Here is a 17,857-nt window from a genome sequence, read left to right on the forward strand (position 1 = left end):
CGACCTTTTGTCCTAGCCGCACCTGAAACGTCATACTTTGCAGCCTATTATAAGGAACATAGCATCAATATTTCATTGCATGTTTGAGAAAACATTATTAAACGTTATGGCATATGCAATGACCAAGTGTTCGACATCATCATTAATGTCATACGTTTATAATAACACTCCTTGTTCTGTTCGTCGGTGCAAATTTAGCTTAGTCTAAGCTTTAGACGAACTCTATACATACATAATACATTTAAGGATACTTGCCCCGTATTGCTGAGGTATCTATATACCCGTATTTATAGATTCCTGATGGTGCTTTTATTGTACAGGAACATGTCTTTAATTCAGCCTTGTACTGGGACCACAGTGACGGCAAGCCGGAAAGGATTATATTGTCTAATTCAAACTCTCAAATCGACTGAATCGCTCCAGAATTATAGTAATTTTATACTCGTAACATACTGTACATGTTAACAGATTAAAACCTGAAAGTAATCCACAGACCCAGGTGCAAGGTTCAAATTGCTACAACGCTAACACTGGGGCAACTTAATCGTTAATGTTACTGGTAGTAAGCGCGTGCTCATGTTTTTGCTCGAGTATGAGGGTGCTTTAATGTGGGAAATCGATTATTGTCTATGACTAAACGTAGAGATAGAGTTGCATACATAATGATTAAGTTACTTACCTATATGTTACTCTACACTAGATTAAAGACTATTAGACTCAAAATTGTACAAAGTCATTTGTCCTAATTTTTATTTACAATGCAACGCTTCGCCCTTTAATGTTCTGTCATAGTTAAAATTCCGCTGATGGCTAGGGCTGTTTTCATTTCCATAAGCTAACTCTGCTCTGACTCTCCCAGCACCACATATTCCTATGAAAACATGACGTATAATAGACAGACAGTCCCCATGCCGATATGCCGAATATGCATGGAGAATTGGAGTGACGTGGTGCTGGAATGCAGCCGACTGGCCCCATACAAGGCAAAATATCTCGGATCCCCGAGACTTCCTGAGGTCTACGGCTGACGTAAACACTCCCTCGGTGGATTTGTTGTACAAATTCGAAAGACCCTGTGCTGTTGTCTTTCAAATTCTGAAAGTGTCATTACGAGATTGTCCAAATGACTGCAACGAAACGGCCAAGCCGTACTGTTTCACCAAGATGTTGGCTTTATACAGTTAGAGCTTATAAAGTTAATAGGACTTACAGTAAGTCTTGGTACCTATTGCGGGATCTGATAGCTTTTGAGCGTAAAAGCTTTATTTGCCTAGTCTTGGCAACACTTTACCTGGAATGTTTTTGGTGGGATACTATAGTTGTCGCTGCAGAGTTTAGCCAAAGGGACTCTAGCATCAAACCTCCAGTTGGTACTTATAGTGATCGCTATTCGACGCCAGCGTGAATCAATCCCCAAAACGTCTAGATTTTAATTGGATAGGGCTTGATTAGTGATTTTGCGATCTTGGGCAATTCCGCACGTCGACAGATGTTACACAGTTTCGCAACGTCATGAATCTCAAGTGCGTGCGCGCACCGTGAACGTGGCGCAAGCGGGGGTCTACTAGTATCTGTGCCGCGGAATAATTAACCCATGGAACAAGACCATGGTGAAACGATCACGGTGATATGGGCATTTGGTACGAATCGCTGGTACCTAGTTGGAAGGAAAATTTGGGCAATTTGCCTACAGCCCTATACAAAAACAATAAATACGGGGTGTTTGTCAATAATAATAATTCAGCCAATATACGTCCCACTGCTGGGCACAGGCCTCCCTACGATGGCCCAGTGTGGTTTGGGGTCTTCACATATGCTTTCGAATTTCTTCGCGGATGTACTCGTATGCAGGTAATGCAGGTTTCGTCATGATGCTTTCCTTCATCGAGAAGCTTCTCGACTCATATATTAAGTGTAGAAAAAAACACGTCAGGGTGTCATGACTTATCGCTTGGTTGGTGATAAGTACGTGGCAATTAAATGAGTTAATTTCTGGCTGGCTAAAGTGACTACTAAAATCACTTATTTAGGCGATTGTGCTCGAAAAAGCGTTTCCTTTAATCATAATTAGAGTATATTCAAAAGCATCACTACTCCAAATAATCTACAAGACTAAAAAAGAAAAACAAGGCATACCACGAATCATGAAAATGTTTATTTAAGGTCTCCAATTCTGTAGAACGTTTTGACTTAGGTACAAGTCTTACAACGAAGGGGCAAAGTTTCGCATGCAAGAATTTTGCCAAACGTTAGAAAAATGTAAGCGAACGCTGTTATCTGTACTTTCATCTTATTCCGCCAGCACTAAAAGCCAGGTCCAACGAATATATTTCTTATTCAGATAGTCTTAAGGACTATGCTGCACGAATCACATGTTAGTTTTGTTCTTCAGTGATGCGGATCTAGTAATTTACGGGATCATTACTATGTAGTTGGTAAACAGACAGATTTATGTATGGACGTGTGCATTTTTTACTTGATGTTACTTGGAGTAACCGATACCCTTAAGGGGCCCACTGATTACTAGGTCGCTGGACGATATTAGTCTGGCAGTTGTTCAGAACTGTAACCAAGCGTTTAACTGACAGGCTGATATCGTCTGGCGAACTGGTAATCTGTGGGCATCTTTACCGACAAAACACAGCAAATTCACAATCAGAATCTTAGGCCAATCTGGCCAATTCCACGGACCATTGTTAAACAAACCTTGTCCTGAGAAAAGAAATCCGATGGAAAACTGATATCGCGCCTGGAAAAACTTTTAACAATGGCGGATTCTTCCAAGAAAAGATGGCCTGTCTAAAGTGTCTAAAACAACTCAGGGTTATACGCGCAACAATCTACTTTAACCAATGCCAATAAGGTTCAATATGAAACTACAACAAGCAACCGCAAGAGGCAAACCTGATTGCGGTAAACCTACAATCTGAGTCGTGAGCAGCCAAGGACTCACGCAATAGCTCTGTACTTATTAAAATAATAACCCGGTATAGTTTACCAATCGTGTCGAACGCATCCAATAGAGACCATAATACTTTTATAATAGAGTTCAAAATTAATCGACGTTGATTACTGACATCTGCTCTGTAGTGAATGAAAAAGGCAAGTAATATCGTTTAAGCGAATTATCTATATTCTTTAAAACGTGGGTGATTAATGTCGAGCATCTAATGATTCTAAAGTATTAAGCATTAAGAGCTATATTCAATTAACTTGGTAGTCAATCGTTATAAAGATTACATAAAAAGATAAATCCGCTATTTAGTGTAAACGCTACTTGAGTTCGATCTGTCGTAATTAGATAGCAACAGCTGTTTACAAGATCCTGCAGCGTGTATCCCTGTAAGGTTGCCTTCCCACTGAGGCGGCAAGAATCTACCAATAGTATTGATTGTCATACCGTGGAGCGGAGAAGAAATGTGGAATACAACCAATGCTAACCAACGCCTCAGGGAAAGGCCCAGCGTAATTCTTAACTGGCTATTAGGTATTATTTTCATACTGACTAAAATCACCCTGATCATATTTATTTGCCGAATATGACTTTAAGCCCTCGATAAACTAGAAATCCAGGGCGTAAGCCGTGTTAGCTGAAAACATCGGTTCGAATTTAGTGGACGGCTCGGTCACTTTTTCATTAGTATATGACATCTATTTCTGGTTATTATAAATAAGAATAGGTAGCTTTATGAATTATGATCTTTAATGACTTGTCTAAAGGGTCCCACTGATTAACAGTCCGTCGGACGGTATCGGCCTGTCAGTTAGAACAAAATTTTGACGGTTCGGAACAACTGACAGGCCGATGCTGTTAATTTAATCCGTGGCCCGTGGTTTCGCAAACTTTCATACCACCGATATGAAACTTATTTACTGTTTGGTATAAAAAAGAATCTTCTCGAATAGCCATGACAATGTTGATTGAAATATCTAATGAAAGGTGCGATAAGGCGATATCTTTAAATCGATTGCAGTATCGAGGCGAACCGTGACATATCGATTAAACGCCGACACCTCTGATAATCGCACATTGTTTATAATGACATGGAGATAAAATAATCAATTAATAAAGTGCATAATGTTCTGCTATCCGAAGTACAAAGATTTGAAAGCATACTTCGCTCAACGATTCGGCGTTGTCGTTTAGCGTGGCACAGACCTGGGGCCAATTTTCTATTTGTAGGCTTTTACTTTATAGGTACTTACTTAGTTTTAATTCAGTTTGTACTAGTTGTTGTGGAAATTTCACAATTTATAATTAGTTTCCGACGGCACATGCCTATACAAGCACCATTGTCTATTAAATAGTGATAACCTGATAACTAACAATTCTTAAAAAGCCTTTTCGCAATGGCATAAGGGTATTGACAATTGGTCAGATGTTTTACATAAGGTAAGGTAGGGTAGGACTAATATAGTCTATTTTGTTCGGGGCAAGATAAACAGTATGAGGATTCCATACAAGTGTTTGTCTTGCTCCGTTGATAGTCTTACCCCACCTTACCTTACGCCGGTATGACAGAAGCACCACTCTCCATGATGCTTTCTCAGCATCATTGATTGACAAAACACGCAATGACAGTATACATTACGAGATGAAATCATTAAAGCACTTTCATATCGCACCTTCAAAACCAAAGGGTAACAACAAATTAAAACAAACGCATCCGAAATTCAACCTTATCGCAAAATAATTAGGTGTAAAATTGAAGGAGCGACAATACGATGGTGTTCGACTAGTTACGATTTTGGTAAGTTCATTAGCCTTCAACAATAGGCCGAGAGCCGATCGGCGAAAGTGATTTAGTTACATTAGATAATCTATAAGTAATAGATATTATAAATAGGTAGGAAAGCACTTGTGATGAAAGTAAACGTGACGACAATTTGTTGTGTGTATAACTCAGTCCATTGGTATTGAAATTGACAGACGTGACGAACAATCAAAACATGGCTTCATACTTTTTCTTCGAGTGGGAGGAAAACTTATGTACCCACGCACTCAAATGGAAGCATAGGCTTATGAACTGAAACATAATTATGTGATATACTACACAAAAAGTGATTAATATGCATCATTTATAATATATTGGATATTAGCAGGGGCTAATGGATGGCTATTGCCCTGGAGTCTAGGCCACACAGGTATCTGTCCTAAATTATTGAGTATATGCAATCTCTTGGCGCCTGTTACGATTATCTAAAGGCTCCTCTACACAATGGGCCAACGCCGGCCACTCCAAGGAACCCATTTATGCGTTAGGGGGAGCAAGTGATATTGCTATCTCATTCTACCGCATGGCTGCGTCCCTTGGAGTGGCCGGCGTCGTCGGCCCATCGTGTAGAGGAGTCTTAAGGGGTGAGCAGTTATGTGCTTGCACCTCCTATACGAATGTCTTAGTTGCATAGGCTTAGACTTATGCTCAATGTTAAAAAGTTACCTGATTTTATTATTAGTATACAGTTATGCCATAAGAGTTAGACTTGAATTGGTTGTAAATAATGACTTTGCTTCTTAACTTTGTAATGTGTTTCTATTTGATTGACTGGTAGTAAATGCCATTTGGCATTAAGTCGTCCAATTAGTTAAAAAAAACGACGACCTTCAAATGTTTTTGTTTAAATATTAAATGCACATAATAAGACGTACCTATTTCATAATAAGTAGACGAAATTTAATCGTGTTTTTGTAACATAATTGCTTACACCCACGTTTGGCCTAGCTGGGTCTTCTTAATTGTTCCATACTATAGGTACCTGACTATATGTTGACATATAAACCAATACGGAATTAATCAGTGTTTACAAACAATAATATCTTTGCTGTTAGGTAACGTTTTGATGTTAGTTTACATTTCAGTTAACGGCTTGGACAAATTTGTTACACAAATCTTGCGCAAAATTTAAAATAAGGGTCACATATTTTTAGTACTTAAAGTTTTTTCCCGTAAACATCATAAAGCCTGATTTTCTTATAATTTAATAAAATTCAAAGTATTCAAACCTTCTTGGTAGGTATTTACTTCTTTAAATATGTATCATCATTGATCACAGCCGCAGTAAAATATACCCAAATAGTTAACTTTTATATTTTTGCACAGGCAACACAAATTGTATGAAGGCGGGAAAGGCAGTAAAGAGTTTGTTATTATAGTGTACAGTCACTGGCAGAGTACGCCCACAGACAAAGCACGGTGCTTTACTACGAGTGTTGCCCAAGGCACAGGCCATTCTGCCTGATCATCAATAAATTCTAAGCTATGGCCGTGACATAATTTGTTTACAAAAACTGACGCAACTATCTGACCTTGAAGATTCACATTTAGGAACTAAAATAGGTTTGGTTTTCCGGAGTAAAGAGGTTACTCTATCAACGGTTTAACCCTGCAGCAGTTCTGCTGCCCATCATGGCGATTACCTCCCTACCTAAAACTTGGGGCAGGTTCATCCGTACTATTGTGGGAACCTGTCCAAAACCACTAAACAGACACCGCAATCCACTACCAATACAGCTCTTACTGAATCAAAGAGCAAACGGCCGCCCGTGCCTCTAACGAGGACCGTTTGAATCAAATCAATTACTCAATTACACAAAAAAATAACATGACGCTGTTCTAATTAACGAATTGGGAGTTATTTATTTATTTATGTAATAAAAGAACACTTAAACATTATTTTGCGTAACCATTATAAGCAAGCAACATTATCACTGCGTATTACTGCTAAAAATAAGTATTAAGGCGAATCCATACCTCAACGGCTTAATGCAGTGCCTAAGCCGGTTCAATGTGCATGCATATTATTCATGCACGAAAAAATGGACATTGTCAGATTGTCACGACCTACTAGGGACCTAGTAAAAGAAAAAGGAATTTATGAAACAGATTACAGAACAAAAATCTATTTTCGTAAAAAGCTGTTTCCGTCAGTTTCTTCAAATATAATTTTATTTTAATTCTAAGTCAGCTAGAGAGCCTTGGACAGTCAAAACGCCACAACTGCATACCTACGCCTTAAACAGCAGGCTATTGAAGACCGCACCGAAACAATGCAAAGTCCGGGTCGGTGAAAGTGGCCGGCCCGATAGTTGTATCTTGAATATTTAAAAGTCGTTGAGTAAACTGTCATTTAAAATTTTAATATCGACCTTTGAACTCGAATTTTGGCGTTTGAAGCGTCTGTTTCAATGACATCGTTTCAGTATAGTCCGATTCCAATTGTGACATAGATAAAAATGACAGGTTTTTCAAGCGATAGATTTTATGGTCTTATTTAGAATTGTAGCCAAGCTAACAAATCTGTTATTTGATTCTGGCACCTTTGCGTATGAAAGCGCAGGCGTTGCATGATGTTGTTCTTCAGACTTTGCAAAAACACTACTTCAACCCATCAGATAACAAAGGTTTGGAAGTTAATTAAAAGATAAAACCAGATAAAGCATTATACGTATAAAAACGTATTGCAAACGATCTACATTTTGTGATGCTTCGCAAGCCTGTCGTCATGCGTCAAGGCTGCAGCAACGGCGCCGGCACGAACTTGGCGCATGCACTTTCACGCCTGTTATGTTGCGTGCACGAAATGTGCTTGTGGAACCGCCCTCAGGTTCGCTCACTTGTTTAGGGTTTGTGCTTTATCAGTATCATAATAACAAGATATAACGAGTACAGGAAAAAGTCATTAGTCTCCTGGACTATGTATATAAAAGTTGGTCCCGGCAAAAGAGGGAACCTCAAACAAAAATAGACACACTACGAGTATAGTGGTTGCCGGGGATGACATAGGTATGTAAGGATCATTATTTATTAATAGCTTATATTTTGATCATTCTTACTTTTGGTTATGATTAATTTATAAAAGAGTATCAATTGACTCATACTTGTCACTGGTTCCCGCCATGTTGAATTATTATAAAAGGTGGGTACCTCAGTGACAAGTGGCCAGTTCGAGTACGGACAAGTTAGAGTGAAGACGTCTTGAATAATTTATTGTAAATTGATTGTTATTATGTTTGTAACAAATGAATAAAGTTAAAATATTGGTATAAGTAATCGTTTTCATCATCAACCCGGTAATAGTCCAACAACTCAGAAGTTGGATCCAACAAAAATCGATAGGATTTTTGTCCACGCCGCACGAACGTAAGGTTTTCTTTTCTTTTTCGTTTGTATCAGTAAGTAAACTATGTTTACCGGAAAGTGTATTTAATTATGGTAAGTCAGTTCTTTATATTTCTTTTTAACTGCCTTTTATTTTAAATAAAATTGGTTTGATAACCTACCGTCAACGTCATGTCTGTATTAAATATACTGTATATATCGTTAAAGATAATGATGATGATTTGCCCAATTTTGGTATGTGTATGTGTAGAAAGAACGTACGAACGGATGACGGGTAATCTCGCTTATAATCAAAATACGAAATATAAAATCTACAGTTGTCATTTAAGCGTTTCTGAGTATTACATATAAGTTAGTGAAAATCAGATCAAATGTCATTATAATGCTTCTATCTTATCAAACTCAATTGTATGATGGTGTACCACATCGATTATATCAAACTCAGGCTAAAGACTCATTATTTAGTTTTATTGCGTAGCAAGATAGCATAGTACAACTGTAGTAGCGGACTACAGTAGGATATTGTTTTATGTACATTTAGATTTACGATCTGCTGCACCTTTAGAGGTCAGCTTGCGTTACTAAAATTGTATGAATACACTGGCTTTGTAACCGTGAAACCGATGAGTAAACTAAAAATAAAATCTTGCCAATTGAATACCTCTGAAGTAAACCCCTGATACGTTTGTATTAGCAATGCCTCTAGTACGAAGTTTTTTAAACGCGATTGGCGTCAGTGTATAACTTAGTATTGTTACGAATGCATCTAAGAGATTGCTTTTATTAAAATGTCGGGCATTATAATATATGACCTTTCGGAACTCCACTTTAAAATTATTCTGATCACTATGTAAGTTCATTCATAATATTGCGATTCCATGCGCACAATACCGACAAAACTGATACATTATTTAAAAGAAAATGACATGTCGATCCAAGTTCAAATTGGAAACCATAATGCAGGGTTACGTTATGTAACTTGTGTACCTAGTGCTATTAGCTATTAATATTTTTTTTACCTAGTGGTTTTATGCTGATGTCGGTTTTCATTCAGCGACGCTGCCCAACGCAGCATTACTCATAAAAGCCTCTATGAAGCTAAATGACTAGAACACGTGTTTATAATTATCTCCCTCTTGTATGGAAATACAACACCTCTATGACATGTTGTAATAATAGTATGAATCAGAGTTGGGCACTTATAATTGCAATCTGTGATTAAACTAAAATAAAGCTTAGTCAAATGATTTCATAAGGAGTAAAGTAGCGGTCGTAAAACGAACCTTATTTTAACTGTGTCAACTAAAACGTTAGTTTGAATAACCATGATAACCATTTGCTCGAATAATTAAAATACTTTCAAACCCGTGATCGATGATAAAATCATAGGTGAGTCATATCGAATTCAAGCTAATTGATAAACTCATAATAAATTTACAAAATAAGTTGCCGTTCTTAAAACTAACGTTACCATTCTCATTTTTTTATTTAACTAATTTTGCCCAACTCTGGTATGGACATACCTACATCTATATTTAATCTCCATGTTATGGAGCGTATGTCGTTTGTTGAATACATGAGTAGTAACTCGTTAACGAATGTACTTATGTAATATGATCCTATTGTTTTTCTATTGCACACTCCTCAAGATACGTAACTCGTAACTTTGTGCGCTGAGCATTAAAGTATTTTTTGTGTCAATTTACACGTACTAGATATCGTGAACTTGAATCTCAATGGATTCAATTTGATAACCGGTCACCTTTTGTTTAGACTGTATAATTGTATGTCATCACGTCTAAATTCTATGACTAACTAATGTAATCAGTTTCATCATAACAACCTTGTAAGGGCCAGTAATTTTGGCACGAGTACTTAATCAATGTATATAAATCTATGTGTTACCATGATGATCATGGAGAAATAAGAGGTCGATGGGAAATCGATATGCTTAACTATTTGATATAATATTTGATTGCGAGGTACGCATACTTTAAACATTTAGAAACTCATTTACCCCTTTATTTATAGGATGTGAATATTTTAAATGACGTTAAAGTAAAATCATATTCATAATTGCAGTGTTTTATCTGACAGTAACGTTTGCTACATTTTATTATTTTCGTTTGTTTCTGTAATAGTAGTAAATCATACTTACCTAAATGAAAAAAAAAAACAAAGAACCTTAATTGGAATAATAGTGTATTCTTTGAAGTTGCGTGTAGTACTGTAAAAGTGTAAAGTTGTAACTTAAAACTACGCTTATGCATAATATGTAGAGTCATATGTAGAGTCATATGTAGAGTCATATGTAGAGTCATATGTAGAGTCATATGTAGAGTCATATGTAGAGTCATATGTAGAGTCATATGTAGCGTCATATGTAGAGTCATATGTAGAGTCATATGTAGTCATATGTAGAGTCATATGTAGAGTCATATGTAGAGTCATATGTAGAGTCATATGTAGAGTCATATGTAGAGTCATATGTAGTCATATGTAGAGTCATATGTAGAGTCATATGTAGAGTCATATGAAGTCAGAGCTATACATAGCTATACGTTGAGTGGTTTTCATATAAAGAATCGATGACGTATGTGCAGACGCTAGTATCAGTAGATAGGAAGCGCCATGATAATCGATGTGTTTGTGTAGGTATACACAATATGCAACGCACGTGGATGGACGTGTGAGACTTTAATGCACGTGGATGAACGTGAAAGACTTTAACGCACGTGGATGAACGTGTGAGACTTTGACGCGCGTGGATGAATGCGCTAGACTTTTGTTCCAACTTTCATAAATATATTTACAACAATTTAAAATAATTAGTCAACCATATATCAGTATAATTTAATCATAAAAACATAATAAACAGTAATAATAATAAGCAAAGGAATTTCACACCTCTATTACTAATATGTTGAGTTTAATTTAATCATAAAAACATAATAAACAGTAATAATAATAAGCAAAGGAATTTCACACCTCTATTACTAATATGTTGAGTTCTCATCTGAGTGCAGTTTAGATTAAAGCGGTATGAAATATCATATTATGTGTGTTATACACGAGTTGGTAAAATCCTAAGATAGTAATAATACTTTTATATTCACAAAACAAAAAGAGACGAATGAATTAGATACCGACACTTGATTAATAAAAGGGAATAACGATTATCGCTCGTTCCTAAATATAAAACTACATGTAATGGAGATCGATACACGCATAGATTAATGATACCTGTAACTTAGCTGGGCGCGTGAGCCATAGAGATTAGACATTCATAATGTAAAATATATATAAAACCAATGGTTATTAATGAGGAATATACGGTAAATTCTCTGTAAAAGAAATAAAGGGTTCTTATGTTTAATTCATAAGTAAAGCTTTTAAATTTACACGGGAAGTCATTTTTCCTTTATTTCGATCACCATAGTACAACATTATTATGAACTTTTATATATCAAATAATAATTGATAAGGTGCTTCGCTTTTAATATACAGTCAAACTGTTCAATATTACTTGACAATTAAACACGATTATTATGCATATGTGAATTTACATATTTCAATAATGAATAATTCATAAGAAAGTCCCATTTATTTGAATGTCAATTTCAATCCAAGTTATAAAGTTACAAAAATTAAATATTTGTCTCACATTAATTATTTACGAATATCTCGATCTAGTAAAGTAAAATGGTATTATAAATAATATGTAAGATAAACTGTATTCTTTATACCCACACTTTATTGTGTCCATGGTTTTATACGTGAATTATAACAATAATAATATTTTCCTTGTGACTAACGAAGTAATTTATTAATAAGTCTTATTTTCGTAAAGCCAGAATAATTTTAATAATAAACATACTCCAAGCATACATACATAATTACATGCATTAAATGTCGAATATGATTTAATTAGTATTATTAATTCTTTAGATATGTCCGAAGCAATAACGAATTAGGATAACAAATGCACCGTAATACCTATTAGACTTGTTTCTGAAAAAAAACACGAATATAGCTGTAAATTAAATATTTGGTATTCAAACTCAACTACAATAATAAACTTGTTGGTTCAGATAAAACCTGTTAAAAAAAAAAACAAATATAGTATTTCTTAGTCACTTTGTAACATGAATATTATTAGATCTAGATTCGCTAAGACTGTTATAATAACCAAATACTTTTAAAAATAAATCACAATGTAGATATTCATCATTCATATGGAATAATCAATTAACTAGTTTATGTCTGATGTTTAAATCCATTTTATGTGATGAGGAATTTGTTTTCGTAATGAAGTTATGAACTTCTGTGATAAAATTATTCACTCGTTCATTCAAATTTACAAAACCTAACGGCTACTTAGTTTATGTTCTTATACCTACTTGATGGATCTTTAATGGCTATATTTATGACCTAAGGCGTGTAAATAGTTCAAATGAGGATTAGTCGGTCGCATTCATATAAAATATAAAACTTTGACTGTTGATAATAGCAGGTTAAAGGACAATAAAACTACCTCTAAAATAAGATTAATTTCTTATCAATTAAACTCTTCAAACGGGTTCAGTCATAATATCTTAATAAAAAAAAATCGTTGGCAACAGGTAACGTTCGAAGTAATATCAAAAGTTTAATTAAAAGGAAATTATCATATAACCTAATACTGAAACTTCACTTAATCGTGTGCACTTGTGTTTATTACGTTTATGAAATTAAAACGTGTTAATTTAAATCAACATATTATATCATCAGATAATCAGTAGCCCAAACACAAAAAAACATATTCTGTCACTTATATTATTATTATCAAGATGTTTTTATATCTCGGCATAATTATGATTGCATTCATGTCAACTACGGGCTGGGCCCGAAGATATAAAATCAGAACCATGCATTCTTTATAGAGATGTGACAATGTCCTATTTTCATTATTAAACTTTACTGCGCAATACATGATATAGTGAACTATGGACTATTTTAATTGCAAATACCATAATAATTAATACAAATCAGGTACAACATTTGGTAGTCATGTCGTTTATGTACTAAAATATTTGAAACGTGAAAAATAAATTCATAACATGTTTAAATCGATATAACGATTAAAATATAAAGATGAATAATAATAAAATAAATCAATGAAATAAAACCACGAGTCTTATGCATTCAATAATAATTAAAAAAAAAGGAAGTGTTAATTTCATATATCTAAAGAAAGTCTTAAAAGTTTCAGAACGACCCAGGAGCGTCCAGGTGAAAGGGCCAGGGTTTGGTATTCCATTACCACCCAGGAGTGCCCAGGTGAGAGGGTCGGGGTGTGGAATCACTTCCGACCCAGGAGTGCCTAGGTGAGATGGCCAGGGTGATGATATTCCTGTTCCTTAGCAGAATTAAGGTGCTCCTACGCAGAAATACGATCGTTGACTACACCGCAGAGTCTTAGAATGCTGGCATAATGGCAAGCGAAGCTGCGGCTAGTAGCGGCGCGAGATCCGGCGCCCCGTGTTACGCAGCATCAGCGTGGTTGGTGGCATCTGCATCGTGGACAGCTTCAGATGTGTCGACGGCACTATCGCAGTGGGCAGAGCTTGCGTGGTCGGTGGCACCATTGCAGTTAATGAGAACGTGGCGTCGGTTAGGCAGATGGCGCAACCCGCGGTGACGCAACTATCTTCTGTTGGTGAAGTGATCCGTGTATAGCGGTTTGAATATTTACGTGTGAAAGTGAATGGTGTTGTGTACGTATATTATATTTCTTGAGTATAGTTATTGAAATTTAACAAGTGTTAAAGAAAATTTAATAATGCTAGATTGCGTAATTTTACTATTACATAATTAATTTTCTGTTGTTTAATATATTATTATGTTTCTGCAGGTCGAACTAATTAAATTTATTAGTTTCTATGATGACATATAGTTTCTTCAACCTTGATAACAGACTTGTGAAAATTCTTCGAAAACCATAATTTGAACGATTAATAATATGTATTATGTTTTGGTATCGGCCACCTATTTCCTAATTATCATTAATTATCATTTTATTAATGCCTAATAATTAACGATAATACACATTATAATTATAATCTTATTAATAGTAGATATCGTACAATCATGAGTGCACATGAGTATTACGCGTTTGTAATTTTATTTTCTCTTGTTACTTATTATTATTTAATATGCATATTATGTATATCATTCACATAGTAATATTGGATCAGTGAATCTTGGTTTGTTTTAATGCATACATTTTAATTTAATTCATTATTTTCATAAATTAGTCTTTTGTTTGTATCATTTTAACTATTTTATATTAAGGTTTGGCGAAGGGTCTCGCCTCGAACAGGATGGCCGAGCTGTAAGGATCATTATTTATTAATAGCTTATATTTTGATCATTCTTACTTTTGGTTATGATTAATTTATAAAAGAGTATCAATTGACTCATACTTGTCACTGGTTCCCGCCATGTTGAATTATTATAAAAGGTGGGTACCTCAGTGACAAGTGGCCAGTTCGAGTACGGACAAGTTAGAGTGAAGACGTCTTGAATAATTTATTGTAAATTGATTGTTATTATGTTTGTAACAAATGAATAAAGTTAAAATATTGGTATAAGTAATCGTTTTCATCATCAACCCGGTAATAGTCCAACAGGTACTGCCGACGATGTGCTTGGTCTTTATAGTATGAAATGGTGTAGGGTGTAGGGTAGGATACAACTCAGTAATAATAACCTCTAGCTGCCCAGAGACCTATAAAAAGGTCTCCTGTTCCATTCTAATCTGAACTTTGTGTTGAGAAAATAAAATTTCATTTTGCTTGGCAAGGTTTGACGTATGGGCGGCTAGAGGATAAGGTACATTGGTGTATCACCAATATCTACTAAACACGAAGCATTTCATACTTTGGCAACACTTAAGCTACTGCAACGCTTACCAAGGCATCATGCTCACTTTGATCAAGTAGAAATGTTTCTACTCATAGTTAAGTAGAAATACCCCGCATTCGAAGTTTTCCCAATGCTCGCGAACGGAGTAGTATAGTGCGACATAAAATAGTAAGAACTAAAAAAAATCATACTAAATTGTTACCATTGACATTTACGTCAAAAATGTGACAGTTAGGTACGTAGGAAGTGGCGCCCTCAATAAATTACTACAGATTCTTGTCTGACTATATCGTTCTACTTTTATTATGTCGTGTATGTGGTCGTGTATGGAGTATTGCAGCCACCTGTGGGATGGCTCAGCTAAATACCAACTCGCCGCTTTGGACTCAGTGGAGCGCAGAGCCAGGAGGATGATTGGCGACAAGAAGCTAACGGCTAAGCTTCAGACTTTGGCCCATCGGCGGAAAGTCGCCAGCCTGTCGGTATACTACAGGTTGCACTTCGGGGAGTGTGCCCAAGAGCTACACGAGCTCATTCCACCGTCCCCATTCTACCATCGGACTTTTAGACGCACGGCCGGTTTCCATCCTTACTTGGTAGATATTCCGCCAATTCGCACTAAGCGCTTTGCTTCTACTTTCCTTATGCGCACTGCCAAGGAATGGAATTCCTTGCCGGCGTCTATATTTCCGTGCTCTTATAACCCGGCAACCTTCAAATCAAGAGTGAACAGGCACCTTCTGGGCGAGCTCGCTCCATCGTAGGCCACGTCTACGCCTCGGCTAGTCTGTGGCCATGAGTAAACCCATGCATAATAAAAAAAAAAAAAAAAAATTATCAGTATTAATATATATGTCGCAGTCAAAAGTGTGAACTGGTCAAAAGAACTTTTAACCGACAAAAACAGACAAAACTGCTTTTGACTGAGCATGTTGGTCAAAAGTAGAATTACCTGAAAATCATTGGTTAATAGTAATTGTGACTGTTACTATCAGTCAAAAGTACTAGCAGAGATAGGTAGGTTAGGGTTTTTTTTTGCTACGCCCAAAAAACGAAACTGTTCCCAGAGATAGGTAGGTTAGGGTTTTTTTTTGCTACGCCCTAAAAACGAAACTGCTGCCAGAAATATGTATCATTTTCAGGTAAAACTACTTTTGACCAACATGCTCATAGTCAAAAGCAGTTTTGCCTGTTTTTGTCGGTTAAAAGTTATTTTGACCAGTTCACACTTTTGACTGCAACATATACAATATTACTACTGCATTGGGAAGTAAGACAAGTAGCAATAATGAGCGTAAATTGTTTCTTACAAACGCTCGCTTGGCCTCAAAAAGTATCTTCTTTTAGTAGTCTTAATTAGTACTTAAAAGTATATTATAAAGAACTGAGTAAAGATCGTAAAAAGGATTTCCGTTGCAAAAATGTTCCGTTATTTTTTATCGGCAAATATCGTAAATATGCAAGTGTAGGTATTATAGATATCGGCAAAAGAGGAGTACTTATTGCAATAACGAATGAATAAATGAGTGAATGTTTATCATTATCAAGTTCACTTATTACTCGTTCGTCTCCTCTCATCTCCGTGGAAAGGCCTTATTGCTGAGCGGGTAAAAATTTGTACAGCAATTTTGAACGACTCGCCGTTTTTGCAACTTCTGTTGCTCACATAATGGAGTAAGGGCTGATTTACAAGGCGCGCGAACTCGCATGCGATCTTAGTTACATTGCGGACTGTTGGTTACGTCCTATCGACCGATCGTTCAAAACCCACAATGTAATGAAACTCGCATGCGAATTCTCGCATCGTCTAAATAGGGCTTAAGGAAAGAATGATAATGATAACTCACCCTCTCGCACGGCGGCGGCGCCGGCGCATCTATCTCCGTATATATGCATAGCGTTGACTTTCTGGACAGCGAGTCACTGGCAAGGCTACTCGAGCTCGAGCCCGTGGAGAACTTCATCTTTAATTAGGTGACCTCCTGCACCCTGCTGCGATGTGGCCGGCACATCCCACAGATCCTGGGTGCACAGAATGCCTGACTGTGGACGCTCGGTGTTTCGGCGGTCTCGTGATGTGGTCAGACGCTGTGTTTTGGCGGTCTCGCGATGTGGTCAGCGCAGCGTTGAAAGTCAAAAGGTCAGCCTGGAACAATGGAAAGTTAAAGGTTATCAGTGGATCTATGATATCGTTTAGAGGATTATGGTAAGGTAATATTGCAGATTATGTAATACATTTTCGTAGACGGAAAGCCCTTTGTTATTTAAGTACTTTTAAACTTTTTATACAAGGGCTGTTTTCATATCGACCATGCAGGCACTTGGCTCTTTGTTTTGACTTGATTTTTTTAATGTTTTGATTCAGGTAATAAAATAAGGGAAACCGCTGGTAGCTGCAGAATTTGTAGCCATCGTACATATTACCACATGCACGGCAAGAATACATCAGGTCCTTGGTCGAGGTTTGACCGGAATACATTTTTTTTTCTTTTACAAGCGTAAGGTTTATTACTACCATTGTACCTACACAAAAAGGTTTCAATAGTTTTTCGAGGTGTCATTGTAAATTGAGCATTCATCTCTAAAACGAAATAGTTATTTATTTGTATAGTTCTCTTTATTCTAACGACAAATTTGGCTTGCCATACTTAGGTACTCAATGTCAGACAGTGACAGTAAGGGGCATTTCATATGAAGCGGACAGGAAAAAAAAGTGAGGTTCCCGAATTTGTTTATATTTGGTTTAGTTCTTCTTCTAGTAGGTATAAAACCGGACGCCAAATATTTTTCTTATATGACGTTTATTTTAAAAATTATGAGCTTTTCAAAAA

At 36.3% G+C, this 17,857-nt stretch overlaps 1 protein-coding gene across 1 annotated transcript in view; it reads right to left on the reverse strand.

Moving 5' to 3' along the window:
- The window catches only part of LOC134678624 (uncharacterized), a 44,245-nt gene extending 27,235 nt beyond the window's left edge, over positions 1–17,010 (reverse strand). The window contains exon 1 of the mRNA XM_063537261.1: positions 16,874–17,010. Coding sequence (XP_063393331.1) covers positions 16,874–16,990 — 117 coding nt within the window. The 5' untranslated portion in view covers positions 16,991–17,010. The remainder of the gene's footprint in view (positions 1–16,873) is intronic.
- Positions 17,011–17,857: the final 847 nt, after the last annotated feature.

The sequence above is a fragment of the Cydia fagiglandana genome, chromosome Z (assembly GCF_963556715.1).
Source record: "Cydia fagiglandana chromosome Z, ilCydFagi1.1, whole genome shotgun sequence".
Taxonomy (NCBI): domain Eukaryota; kingdom Metazoa; phylum Arthropoda; class Insecta; order Lepidoptera; family Tortricidae; genus Cydia; species Cydia fagiglandana.